Source organism: Pyxicephalus adspersus, chromosome 11 (assembly GCF_032062135.1).
Source record: "Pyxicephalus adspersus chromosome 11, UCB_Pads_2.0, whole genome shotgun sequence".
Classification (NCBI taxonomy): Eukaryota; Metazoa; Chordata; class Amphibia; order Anura; family Pyxicephalidae; genus Pyxicephalus; species Pyxicephalus adspersus.
Window position 1 is genome coordinate 43,028,287 of NC_092868.1, and position 14,389 is coordinate 43,042,675.

The 14,389-nt window shown below is 38.6% G+C and overlaps 1 protein-coding gene across 3 annotated transcripts in view; it reads right to left on the bottom strand.

Moving 5' to 3' along the window:
• Nucleotides 1-586: 586 nt before the first annotated feature.
• Nucleotides 587-14,389, bottom strand: part of GNB1 (G protein subunit beta 1) — a 41,007-nt gene continuing 27,204 nt past the window's right edge. For all 3 annotated transcript variants that reach the window (XM_072426620.1, XM_072426622.1, XM_072426621.1), the window contains exons 4-11: nucleotides 14,273-14,379; nucleotides 13,193-13,256; nucleotides 8,753-8,915; nucleotides 7,814-7,880; nucleotides 6,950-7,151; nucleotides 5,805-6,021; nucleotides 3,409-3,520; nucleotides 587-2,054 (exon numbers count right to left, since the gene is read on the bottom strand). In XM_072426620.1, coding sequence (XP_072282721.1) covers nucleotides 3,414-3,520; nucleotides 5,805-6,021; nucleotides 6,950-7,151; nucleotides 7,814-7,880; nucleotides 8,753-8,915; nucleotides 13,193-13,256; nucleotides 14,273-14,379 — 927 coding nt within the window. In that variant the 3' untranslated portion in view covers nucleotides 587-2,054; nucleotides 3,409-3,413. The remainder of the gene's footprint in view (nucleotides 2,055-3,408; nucleotides 3,521-5,804; nucleotides 6,022-6,949; nucleotides 7,152-7,813; nucleotides 7,881-8,752; nucleotides 8,916-13,192; nucleotides 13,257-14,272; nucleotides 14,380-14,389) is intronic.

Genomic DNA, 14,389 nt, shown 5'->3' on the forward strand with positions numbered 1-14,389 from the left:
TCAACTTAAACCAGGGTAAAAGTTTAATTTCACATTTCCCAACCCTTCCTGAAAAATCGATTTTATTTTTTTGTATGCAATCGTTTGAACAGGATGTTTTTTTTTGTTAAAAAAAGTGAAATCGAGCTACTCTTCAAAGTGCTCATTTTTTTTGCACTGAACTTTTTGAAAACGTATACAGAGTAGCTGTGATTATAAAAAAAAAATGAGCACAACCGCAATAGTCATTTCATTTTTTTTCTGTTTAAACAGGTTTTTCTTCATTAAAAGGAAAAAAAGAATAAACAAAAACATCTAATGACTCTCTATTTGCACATTATTAAGCAACTCTACAGCATGCAATCTTAAGAGGAAAACCCATCCCTATGGCAAAACAAGCCCACCCCCCGACGCCAACATAAGAATAAAAGCTTTCATTAAGTTTTAACTTAGAAAGTTCAAGATCATTATTTTCAAAAACATTAATTTGTACATCATTTCATACACATCTGACTGTATATCCAAAAAGTACAGACATGTACTTCCGTCCACGGCTGCTCCAAATCTATTCTATATGGGATCAGGGTAGTGTTCTCATAAGATACCCTTTTTTTTTTTTTTTTTTTTTTGATTCTTTAATGGTTTATAGCTTCCCAGTGTTAACTGAACTTGCAAGGGGACTCGAGTTTTAATGGTTCAGGTCTACATGAATAAAGGATTTGACATGGGTTGAACAGTGAAGGACAAAAAAAAATAAAAATAAAAAAATATTCCTAACTGGCAACAAGATACAGCACCAACAAGTCCACTAGATCCCTATCTAGCGGTACATATCGCTCAATAGGAGCATGCTGTACCAACCGGTATAGGTGCGTATAGAACTAGAATGAAGCCAGTCTTACCTGGGAGGGGGAAAAAATGTCCCCACCCTCACAAAAAAACAAAACAAATCTATGGGTTACCCTCAATAGCAAAGGCTGAACTGGACATTGTTCTACAATCTAGCATGCTCTCGATCCCTGAAAGAGTTCTAATATTGTGGTGTGTATTTGTTGTGTGTGCAGGAGGAGGAAGTGGCGTGGTGTAGATGCATTCATAGAGATCAGAGGACAGTTCACTGGCTTCGGTGGTATAAAGAACTGTACATGGTTTAACAAAGTCCTTCCAATGCTCCCAAGTGGCATCTGTTGCATTGCTCCCCCAACAGCCATATCTCTCAGATGACAGAGGTTACCGAAAGGCACTCCAGGCATTGGGTTACTACATTTCCCCCGAGCAGTTGGCGCTCTAAAGTAACTCAATTACTGGAGCAACCTAGTCCGGAGTTGACTTTTTTCTTCCTACTATAGGATGACAATTACATGGAGGGCTTGTGGAAGGCTAATTATGATCTTTAATGTTCATATGGTTCTGTATCTGCAACAGATTCACAAGACAAGACAGGGACAGTTTTATAGCATTAAAAGGCCCTGACACAAAGGTCTATCACATCCCACCTTCACTTAATGGACCATAGAGGGAGTACAGAGAAAAACAAAAAAACAAAAAGTTAACTGTTCTGCTTTTTAACAATCTTGGTACTGCTGCAGTTTATACAATAACTGCCATTAACATCCAACTTAAACCAAAAAAATAAAAAAGCCAAACCAGACTCACTGTTCTAGAACCTTCATGTTAACAATCATAAAATGGACTTTATGAATCAATACAGCTACTTCTCGGTTATGTCATACTGCGGATAGTGTTTTGTATCATTATTTCAAGACAAATGAAGGTGAAGAAAGGGTTGAAGAAATAGGAAAAAAAAATATAAACAAAAAAAAAAAAACAAAAACAAAATGGTCCCAAAAGGAATGCACAATTCTTGGTTTCAGAACCACAAAACAATTCTTCCTATAGCAAATAATTGTGCTCTTGGTTTCAGAAAGAAATAATGAGAGGAGAGGTTCTGCCCTTTGATGTATGGGAGTAGGGATAGTGGGTGTCCACGTTAGTATGGTTGGATCGGATATGCTATGATTTAAAATTTCGAAGGTTGGAATGCTCTTCCAGTCATGGAGAAGTCCGCTGGGTATCTAGCAAGAGGAAAATAAAACATTTAAAAAAAGGGAGAAATAAATGTCTGCTAATTTCACTTAAAAATGTACAAACAAATGAATTATCCATAACAACCCTCTTATTTCATCAGTAAGACTATTATTTATTACAAACAGCATCCTCAGATGTCCATTTTCAAAGCTTGCTGGAATTCAAAAATGTATGCATGACCTTGCCGTTTTAACCCTAAAGGAAGCATTTATTTTTTTTAGTATTTCTCTAATTCCTGAACTTTTTCCCTTTAATTGAAAATGAATGGATAAAGGAATTCTCAAGGATGTGTGACTTTTCTTTTCTAAAAGGAAGCTTTGAGCCTTTAAAATTTTATCTATTCATGGTAAAAGTTATAAATGTTATCCATCTACTAACTCTAGGTCAACTTTAGGGTGTCAGGACTCCAAACAAAAAATGTCATGTTCTTTACTCCTAAAGTTAGGAGAAACACATCTGAATATAGGTTACTTGATTTAAAAGATCCATGTTCCAGGGCTCCTCTATTTGCATACTTTTCTACACAGAAAATTCCAAACCAAACACAAATGAAATGGGTGTTAATGTTTGTTCTGGGTCTCTGAAAGCAATGGCAGATCGACTATTTCTATCAAACAGCTTCTTAAAGGGAAATTAAAAATTATTTTTAAAAGGTAGCAATGCAAACACTTAAATTTACAACATGACATATCAAACTAGTCAGCAGCAGGCTCATTGTTTTGTCAAAAATTTTCTCCCTCGTCATCTTATTAGAGATTGCCATTCACTTGTTTTGGGGCAGCAGAAAGTACAGATTTCTTCCCAATTAAATACAGAACCCCCAATGAGACATCCGCTTTAGGAACCGCCCCCATTGTTAGATATTCCCTCATGTCCTGGTGACTAAAGTCTTAGGTTCACCTTGAGATTTTTTTTTTTGGACAGGACTTTAAAAATAATACTAGTGGTAATATCTGAAGTGGATCCACAATCCAGAAAAAGCCAAAAAAGATACATGCAACACAGTGAAAGGGGAGAGTTACAACTCTGTTGGAGTAAAGTGCTCATGCAGTCATGGCTCCAATGACATTGTTTGAGCTTGCAATGTACTGTATGCTTTGTGGAATCATAAGCAAATCTATTCTGGCTTAACATTTGTTGGATGCTGGCACTTTTCCATAGCTTTCTCTATTTATAAAGGCTGACAAAGAAGGGTTTCATGATAAATGAGGTTTGCCAGGAATCGGAGAGAAGTTTAAATAAATGTGCGCTGTTTACTAAACATCTAACTCCACTTGTTGGAAGGAAGTAAACATGCCACAGCAGATTAATACTGTGAGGAGGTAGTTGGCCGATACTTACAGACTTTAGTTCCAGATCTTGAGGAAGCTGTCCCATGACCCTGTCGCCACAGCCATGCCATCATCTGTCACTCCCAAGCAACTTACACGGTTATCGTGACCAGCAAGGACACCTTCAAACAAAACAAGGAAGAGTGTTAGCTTGGCAAGGCAGGAAAAGGTTAAGACATTAACACACTGTCTGCTGAGCTCTGCAGTAGACAGCATTAGAAATGCATGAGTAGTCTTAATGGCCTAAATTATTCACAATGCCATCTCAAGACTTGCTGCACTAACAGCTGGTCAAACTGCTGGAAGCTATTCCAGACCACATTTACGTAGACAAAGAGCCACACTCCAGGCAGCCTCCTTTTTCATTGCTGTATGTAAAAGTCATCTTTCACCTTCAGTCCACTGATTTCTATTAATTCCTTCCGGAGCCAAGAGTGATTTCCAACCATTTCAAAATGATTAAAAAAATCAAATTAAAAAACATGAAAGGCAGTCATACCAAGAATGACTGTGCAACAGCCCTACAGACTGCAACCACAATGCAAAGTGGTCTTTGTTTTACAAGAAGTTGAAATATTGCAGAAATCAAAAGCCTCAAAAGACACCTAACCCATACTGGTCAATAAGCAGTAATTTCTGGTGCATTTTAGGTGAAACATAGCACGTAACAGGCTTACCGCCTTTTGAGAGTATGCAAAACTTAAAGCAAACCTGTCATGCACAAGGAGACATCCATCATGCAATGAGGAGGCTGTCTGTTCTAGCTAAGACATTTCTATTGGTTACGGTAAAAAGAGCAGGCAGGGCTCAGCTCTGAATCATAGGTTGTTTAGCCCCCAGGTAACAGAATGCACCTAGAACACCCCACATGTACAGAAGGGGGTCGTTAGGTTAAAAAGACAGCTTAGCGTCTTCACTCCTTTACAAGATATTTGGCAGATGGAAAAACACACAACAGATTAAAACCTTTCACTTCTTCTTTGCACCAGATTTGAAGAAAAAAAAGGGGGAAAAATGAAATTTTCGCCAAGGTGATATAACAGCTGATTGACAGATGGAGCACTAGCAGGGCTTTCATTTAAAACTGGTAGACTTAAAACCTGCCAATACACCAGTCTCCACAGGGATGATTTTGATAACTGACTTGTTTGTAAATATTTCAGATATCTAAGACATCAGATTCAGTGTAGCTCTAGCTCAATGGTAAAGAAGAAAAATCTGTATGGAATCTCATTGCCTTGCCCAATTTAAAATATACAAAAAGGGATCTCTCTCAAGCACAAATCTCATCTCGTGTCCAGGAGATAATATGCTTGCCATACAATAAAAAAAAAATACTGCTAGAAACCAATCTGCAGTACCTGAAAGATCTGGTGAAAGAGCATAACTCACCAATCAGCAACAGTCACATTAGGGTTAGTGTACACGGGCCTCTACATCCCACAGTGAGCAGGTACCAGTACCAACCACTGCCACACCTATTTATTCAATTTAGGGCTGCCGCATGTAGCGGGCTTCATGACAGCCAGCGGTTCCTGGCGTAAAGCTGTAAAAAGGCCACAACCTTACAGCCGGTGTAAATGTAGCCTTACAGTTCAACAATTAGCTCCTAGATTAAAAAGCCATTACCCAAAATACATTACCCACCATTACCCAATATAATGTTCACAAAGGCATGCAAGCTGTACTTTTTATTGATGTACATATCTATAACCATTTTAAAAAGATAGTCCACATGTCCTCTCACTTTTGTCTTTACAGCGGCTACAAGGCTTTACTAATGCTTACATTGCTTAGGAGACTTTAGTACTTTTACTCTTGCATTTTTCTCGTTTCTTGCACATTCTAGGCCTGAAGATTACTTTAGTGCACGTGTGTGTGTTAGTAGTTTCATTTTATTTTCTCTAGTACTCAAATCTATTCCACTGAAATTAATTTTCAAAAATTAATTTTGAAACATTAAAATTCTTTTTAAAAAGTGGAGATTAAATTGGGTTTGGTAAATACCAAATATGTCAAGTGTAAAAATTGCGTACACTCACAAAATGGTGAAAACTAGGATACCGAACACATACCAACAGGGGTTTGAAAATTTTATGAATCACCAACCTAAAGACAACCTTAAATCATTCCTCACACTTTGATGTGCCCAGAGATACTAAACATACATGATGCAATTTTTTATTTAGGGGGTAAGGATGAGAATGCTTTTAACCGTTTTGATATTTAACGGCAATATGTAGCATCTGCTACAGGTCCTAGAAGTGATCAGATGTCTTTAAAGCCAGTCATGGATCATTTCCATATTAAAGCCTTGAGTGAGAAGACGTACAGTAAAGAAAATCTTGGCTGCTAAAATGACTATTAGCAAATGGCTGCAAATATGAGGCTTCTCATCATAGCTACCTGCTCTGTCAGCCTTAAGTGTGTCCCAGACATTGCAGTTAAAATCATCATATCCGGCTAGGAGGAGGCGTCCACTCTTGGAGAATGCTACTGAAGTGATGCCGCAGATGATGTTATCATGGGAATAGACCATCAGCTCTTGGTCTGCACGGAGGTCGAACAGCCTGCATGTGGCATCATCTGAACCAGTGGCAAAAGCATTACCATTGGGGAAGAACTGAAAAAGAAAATATAATGTATTCATATATTGAAAAACAATGAGAGATCATAATTTAATGATATTCAAGGCAAAGGTAATGTCAAAGATTTATATATTTACACAGTAGTCTACATTCTGAATTTTCCTGTTCTACACAACCACAAATTCAAGAGACTGGATTTTATCATACAGAATTTTTTTGGAGGCCTAAAGAGAAGCTTTATGTTTTTCCTACTCAAAGCAAACTAATACATTCCTATCAGTGGCTGAACCTGATCTTTGCTGTGCTTCCCTTGACTCCATTGGAGCACTCATCCAAGAATGCATAGCTCCATTCTAGCATACACCCGACAGGCCTGTCTGACGTTATGATAAAATGTACGTAATATACGGTCATTTATTACCTCACATCAGAGCTATCACCGGCCATTTTATGTATGGTACATCATTTTGTTTTTTTAAAATAAAAATTAGGTGTGAAGCCCCTTGATATACCTACGTCATGCACGCTAGGGGACTCCTGGCTGCTCCTTTTGCGCATGCCCAATCTCAGGCATGTGCAGAAAAGGCTTTTTTTCTGTAATGGGGGGGAGGGGGATGCTAAACTCACGCATGTGCAGTAAGAATAGCCAGCAGATTCCAGGACAGCGCCAGAGAAATTTGGGGTGGGGGGGGGGGAGAGGTTAGTAACGCTTTAGGACACAAGTAACTTCCAATTTTTCCACCATCTAACCTTAGGACCAAACAGTAATATGCATAGAAGATTTGCTTAACCTTAATAAGGTTTTTCACTATTCCAAAGAACTTTACAAAAAAAATAATCTTCCTTATGTCTCCTGGGCTCCTCCTGTACAGCATAACTTTCTCTCACACGGTGTTATTACAAAAGCCTGAGCGTTCATTCATCACTGTATTCTACAAAGGGCTTTTGACGCACAAAACTTACACAGATAGCATTTATGTCAGACTCGTGTCCGGTGAAGGTCTGTCGGCACATTCCTTCTCGGATGTCCCAAAGTTTGGCTGAGGCATCGCAGGCCCCAGACACAAAGCACCGGGAATCTGGAGCAAGGGACAGACTCATGACATCACCGGTGTGTCCAGTGAAGGTGGTTGTCTGCTGGCCAGTTTCAATGTCCCACAGAGCGCTGCAAGGAGGCGGAAATCATACGAGAATGAATACACATATAAAAGGCTGAAGTGTCAAAACAGCAAATCTTTGAAATCTGTGCATCAATCTCAATACATGTTTTCAGAATTGCTTACCCTTCTCAACTTTCACATTGAGAAATATAAATTAAATGCTCTAAATTAGGAGGATATTAAAAATATCAAGCATGCACTGCTTGTCATGAGGCAACTATAAACTGTGTATGTCTTGCAGTTACAGTGATGTTAAAGCAATTAAGCAGCTATTCTTAACTATACACAGAAGCTACTTTTGTGAACATAAGTCATGAAGTCATAAAAAAAGCATGATTAAAAATAGTTTATTAAAATGAATGCAAAAGAAGCAGCTATACAAAACATTTAATGGAAACCAGCTAACAGTCAGCCAAGTTTTTTGACATTTTCAAAACAAAACAATGCCTGCAATGCAGAAGCCCTGAAAGCTTGCAACGTTTAACAGAAGCTGGGCTTCTCCAGCTATAAAATGCTATGGCAACACAAATTCAAAAAATTAGTCAATGGAATGCAAAATATTAGTTTGGATTCCGCTATGTGATCATATTGGATCCAAAAGTGCTTAGTGAAAATTCTATAGAACTTTTCAGAGGCAAGCTGCATTTTGAGAAAAGCATCCACTTACCAAGTGGTATCTCCAGAGCTGGTAATAATTTGGTTATCATCCAGGAAGCGACAGCAGGACAGATAGCCTAGCAGAAAAGAAAAAAAAGGTGAAAAATAGGTCAAGCCATGAAGTTTTCCCTTTAATCTAAGATTAAGGTAATCCATTCCATAAATTGGGGATTTAGAATACATTTTTTTATTGGTATTACTGAACTATTGATTGTTTTGTAGAAACTTATTTATACAGTTTATTTTATGTTTCCCATGTTTCAGTTTTGGGATTGAGCACCTTTAGTATTTAGTGACCTCGGCCCCCGATTTGATAGAGCGCTGCATAATATGTTGGTGCTTTAAAAATGCAGTTTATTAATATGTAACATGATTATATTGTAGTTTTGTAAACCAGCAAAAATATTATTGCCCTGTGCTTTGAACATGGTCGTTACAGGTTAGGGTGAAAATATTTGACATGTTTTACAGTGTGGAAGGCAATAGAACTACAGATTAGGACTGAACACTAGAAATATAGGACTAGAAGAGACAGAGGCCCCCTTCTTAGATTGTTGACTAGACTATGAAGTTGGACACTGATCATGACATTAGTACATCTCTTTTGGCTCACAGCCAGCACATGTACATTGCCGTAGAGCCTGACTGGAACCAAAAGCTGGCACTCTTCGAATGCTTCTATACATAGCACTACAAATGATGACAAAGGCATTTCGTGTAATTATGGTTATAACAGGACAAAAGTGGGCAGGCAGGCAAGAATAGGATATGCACTGTGTGGAAAGTGCAGAAGCACAAGTTGCCAATAGTTCCTGATGAAGACATACATACATTATAGGGGGGAGATGGGATAACGAAGCTTGAGAAATGGATAAAAAAATATCTTTGTCCACCGTAAGTATTTCATTGTCATTATCCAGCTTTGCTGTTGCTGACTTCACAAGCTTACCTGTGTGCCCAGCCAACTCACGGCTCACCCGCACATTTCCTTCACGAGTTTTCAGGTTGTAAATTGAACAAATGTTATCAAGACCACCACAGGCCACGTAGTTTCCAGATGGGGCATATGCGCAGGTCATCACCCAAGAGGAGCGCAGGGGAATTGCATGAACCTAGGAAAAGATAAAACACTTAATGAAAACTTTGTACAGATTCCTTTAATAAAGAAAACTTTTGTCACCCTTCAAGTTTGGCAGCCAGGTTTCAGATCCCCAAATTCTGGCAGTTCACTGCATTACAAACTAATTATTCAAAGCTTTAATCTCCGTTTTAAAAGGATGCCAAGTTGGGGTGGACTGTTCACTGGCCTGTAATTTCTTACAAAGCTGGACTTTGGCTAGAGGAATATGGGGGTTGTCATTGTCAAACACCCAAACCTAAAGACGTAGATGAGGAAAGTGACATTTTAATGAGCATGCTTTGCCTCTGCAATTCAATGTATTGAAGCAAAGTCAGTATGGCCACCAGACATTTTTAGATGTCATAAATGGCAGACTTGTTTTCTCCCCCAAGGGCAGATTTGTTTAAAACTACATTTATTCTACAACAACAGGTATAGCTTTCCTTCATGGGTGACATCTTTTAGGCCATTCCACGAAACCAGAGAAAGGAGCAGATGTCGTATTCCACAAGCAGATGACATTTTTTGGAGGTTGGAAAATGCAGCAGATTTCACATGTGACCGTTCTGTCTCATGAAATGTAGCCATTTCCGTTTCTCCCATTTACAAAGAATATAAATAGCAAAACATAGATTACACTGTGTGAACCTGCCTAAAATCCAATGCTCAAAATTCTGTAGATTACTTGGTAATCCACCACTTTAGACACTTCAAATTGCTTAGCAAACCAGCATTTTACTGTGGACTGCATGCCTTGTAAATTTGTTTATATTCAAGGCAACTAAAGCTACCTAGTAAAGATCTACTCCCTGGACCAAGATTGTGGACCAGTCATGTATGGATGTGGATTGGGGGGGGGTGGGGGGGTATACAACAGATGGATATTCTATTAGGACCTGTCATAGCAAGTGAGAGGAAATCTTCCATTGGGGACAAGTTTACTAGTGACAGCATATATTGGAATTCCCTCACTCCTGTTGTGTCTCCAAATTCTCCATTCAAAATAAATGCCTTTCTTTTTATTCATGAAAAGCTACTTTTTAAAATTATACTGTTGCAATAGAAAATAAATCACACAGACATGTAAAATTACCAACAGGTCCACTTTTAAAATAAGACTAGCCGCTACAGGAGATGCAGTTTAAATCATATAGGATCATACATTTTCAGGCCTGGAGGTTTGCACAAATGGAGTTTGAGTTACACAGGCACTATGGTTGTTTTTGACAAATCTTTTGCGCTTTTCCCTACTTGTTCAACGCCTTAGAATATTCAGGCAATTGCAGAGCTCAATCAAAACTCTAATCTTCAAATTGCAATTGGGTGTGTGTGTATATGGCAGAAAGAAAATACCATAAGCCTATTTGGGCAGCATTACATCTGAATGCTTTAATGCTCATGGTAAAGTGTTGCAGAATGTGTCAGCACCAGACAAGTGAATAAATTGCAGTAGAGATAAGGGTGCTATATTTAGAATATATCTGTTCTACAACCCAGCTGTTACCACAGGGGCATATAAAAGGATGATTTGTGAGTCTCCCCCTACTATTTTTAAAGTGCCACCATATAAATGATGCTCTCATTACAGATGTTTTAATTGCTTAAAGATGGCAGTGCAAGTTAAGGGAAAAAAATATTTACAGCTGACTTCATGTCAATCATTTTACATCTAATAATTTCAAGGGATACTGAGAACTCTGCTTTTAGATTCCAAGCCCAATATGACAGTCACAACAGCCCAGTTAAATTGTATTTTAATAATAAATTTATATACTTCCCCCAAAATTACCTAAACTGGGTGGGGAGGATCTGTAGACATGTGGCAGCCCCTGTATTGTGACCCATCTTTTCAGTAACCACCCAAACACAGCCAGGTGGTTACTGAAAATGATGGCACCTCTGCTTTTTCCTGTGCAGAGTGGTTGGTCTTATACCCACCTCCATGTCGGTGGACCTCTTACCTGTAAAGGTTATGTGCAGCACAGCAGGTGCATGTCCTCCCTAATTTTTTTTAAGTTGTGGAAAATTGCCAAGTCATTTAGTGAATGCAAACTTTGCAATGGTTTCTGGCTATAAAATAAATTTCAAGGTAATGTTTTGTGTCTGGAGTTCAGCTTCAAGTTTATAAAGCAAATGTCATTTTTACGCAAACCGGCTGATCTTTAAGCTGCTTTTTACACTACTGGATTATTAACGAGAATGCATCGTAATGAGAACCCAAATTCCTCCAGATGTACATTATTACTTTATGTATTGTCAAAGATTACAGTTAAACTACATACAAAGGGTGTAATGTGTGCACATTTACTAAAACCTCTTAGCTAGCTCTTCTTACTAGCTCTTACTTGCTTGTTGTTTAGCTTGTCCCTTAAATGCATTTTTTTTCTTAAGTTTGACAAGGATTTAAAAACACTGAGATGTATGAAAGCATTGTTGTTCAGCTGTGCTGGGGGGGGGGGGGGGGAGATTGTTTTGGCTCTCTTTGGGCCACCTCGCCCTAACCTTAATGGTTCTATAGTAAAACTGTAAGCATGAAACCCAAGCTAAGCAATTCAAGACTAAAGCAGCTCTTAAAAGCTTGAATGTGTCGATTGATGCAGGAAGAAGCTGCAAACCACAAATAAAGGAGGTCAGGAACTCTGCTACATCAAGTAACCCAATCACCATTGCCAGGAAGGGGAGAAAAGTTGCTCATCTAGAAATACCACATTAGAGTTCTGTAGTACAGGCTTCAGATTACACCAGGAACCATTTTCTGCAGCAAGCCTTTTATCAATCTGGATGGCGTGAACCAACACCGAAGAAAAGACATTCACAGAACATTGAATCCACATCTTAATGAACATGGATTTATCTTCAAGATGAGCAACATATTTCTGGCAGAAGGGGTAACTCAGGTATACACTTATCACAAGAGACAGCGAGAGTGTACATTTAACCTTTAACACCAGAGTTTACACAACTGCAGGTTTACTTTACAGCGCCCTTTGTTTCCTGTATTCTGTAGCTATAAATCACAGGAGCTGTGCTGCAGGAAGAGTTGATTTAAGCCAGGCTGCCTTGAGTCCTGCCAGAAGGCTGCACATGACATCAGTAACTATTTCAACACCATTTCACCAATATAAACTGTGCAGACATATAGACTGCACATTGGAAAGACATGGCGTAGGGGAGCAGATATGCACTGGTTGTTTTGACATGCTAAAACCTTTCCTTTCTGATCTGTGACTATGATGTGGACATTTAAGTCTTTATAGATTCTTAAGCAAAGGTCCTTGCTTTTTTATTTACTGACAATAGATCAATGTACAGTGTCAATTCTGCAAACCAAATGCTTCTGTGAGCTTTGTGATTCCCATGCAAATCTCAAAAGAAACCTGCAAACTACAATGAAGAAGTGTTTTTGTTCAAAGAAGTTTCTAATAAGTGGCCATTACAGTTTTAATACATTTTAGCAACCCTAAACAAATGGGGAGCAAAAACAGTGGAAATAATAAGTATTATTGTTCCAATGATATGCATATATTAGACTGAAACCTGAGGAAACCTGCTCTATTCAGCTGGTTCACATCACTGAAATGTGGTTTAAATTTGTTACGGACACATTTACTCAAGTTTTGCTATAATGCAATCTTCTCATACATGATAAATACCCGTCTGTGACGATAATCTAAAGGTTTCCAAATACAAGTCAAACATTCTCAATGACTCAAAATACTAAGGCTACGTACACACGTGCAATAATTCTCTTACGATAATCGGCTCAGGGCCAATATTGGACAAGAATCTAGTGTATGTAGAGCGCCCGTCGTCCGAACGATCATAATGGAAGTGAAGGTGGAGAGCGCGCAGGAGGGTGCCACTCCGTGGTTCTCCCCCTGCCCTCTCCATAGAGCAGAACGCTGTATGTACAGCACTCGTTCATGCATCGTGCAGTCCTTAGCCATTGGAAAGGATCATGAAAGATCCTTTCCAACGACAAATATTGTACCCAGCTTAAGGCTATAGAAAACCACTAGATTTTTTTTCCTGGTGGTCAGCAGTGGCAGCCTTCATGTTTGCCACTACACTTTTTTTAAACAATCCCTAAAAACAGAAAAATCAGGCCAAGAGGCCGATTTAGAAGGGTAAAGCATAAGTTGAAACCCTTTGTACTAAAAACTTGGCATTCAACATTGTACAGAGTACATAACTAGTCCTTAAACTTAGCTTAGCCTCAGTATCACTATCTCAAAGCCTGCATTGTAAACCAGTGATTTTATCACGCACCTTGTTTGTGGTATAGCTGTCCCAGATGATAAGCTTGCCATCCTGGGAGGCACTAACTAGCAGCCTGTAGGGAAAAGAAGTTGGAAAAACATCAGTTAAGTACAGCATTCTGTAACAGTGATTACATTCTGTGTTCATCTTAGATTTGCCACACATTTTTGTATGAACCAAAAATTTTAAATGCAGACCCACTTTCTGCCATCATTCTAGTGACAAAGGAAAGTCACGCATAGCACAAATGTTTTCTGGAGGACAGCAGGTGGATAAGCAATACATACTGACTTCATGTGCATTGGTGCAGCAGAGGGCAAAGTATTAGGTCTATGTTACGCAGGATGGGGGAGAATATTAGCAGACATTACTACTATATTCACTGGTGATCGTAGGGAGTAGTAAAAGAGATGAATTGATTTAAAGAATACCTTGATAGTGTGAACTACACAACAGCATTTAATCATAATAGCACAGGTCTAACACCTGTTATTACATGCAATAGGGAATCACTTATGTCTGTTAAGGGATCCAGTCACTTCTAATGAATGATCTCTAAAAAGTGGGTGGTAATTGTCCGTGATCTTAGCAGCACAAGGGTGCTACTAAAAACACTGGTGTCACTTGCTTATGTGAAGGGTAACTGTCACTTTCACTCAGCATGCAAACAACTGCAAACACTTTGTATAGCATTGAAGTGGTTATGATAGACTTGCACTCAGTTTTTGATCTGCTGTTCCTTGGGAACCAAAATAAAAGTGTGTGTGTGTTATATGAAGTTGTATCTGTATAAATAACACTTATATTCTAGATTTTATAATGAACACTGTTTTTATATGTAACTGTCTCTGTAGATATAAAAACAGATCCCCAAACCAAAAATACCTTGTGCCTATTAAAACAACCGGTAAACACCAATCACCCTTTACGGAGAGTTTACATCGTATGTAATACACAATGTGTAATATTAGTCCCTAGAACTATTTAAAGCTTGTGCAAGTTGGTGTGAAACCCTAAGAAATTTAAAGTATGCTTTAAACAACATTGGTCAACACCATATGCCGGAATAGAAAATCTATAGCTACTCACCTGGAATCTGTGCCCCAGTGCATAGCATAGATTTTAGCAAGGTGTCCCCTCAGGGTACGTCTAGTGCGCATCTGAATTCGACCTACTGGATCAATGTTGGCTGTGATCTGCAAATGA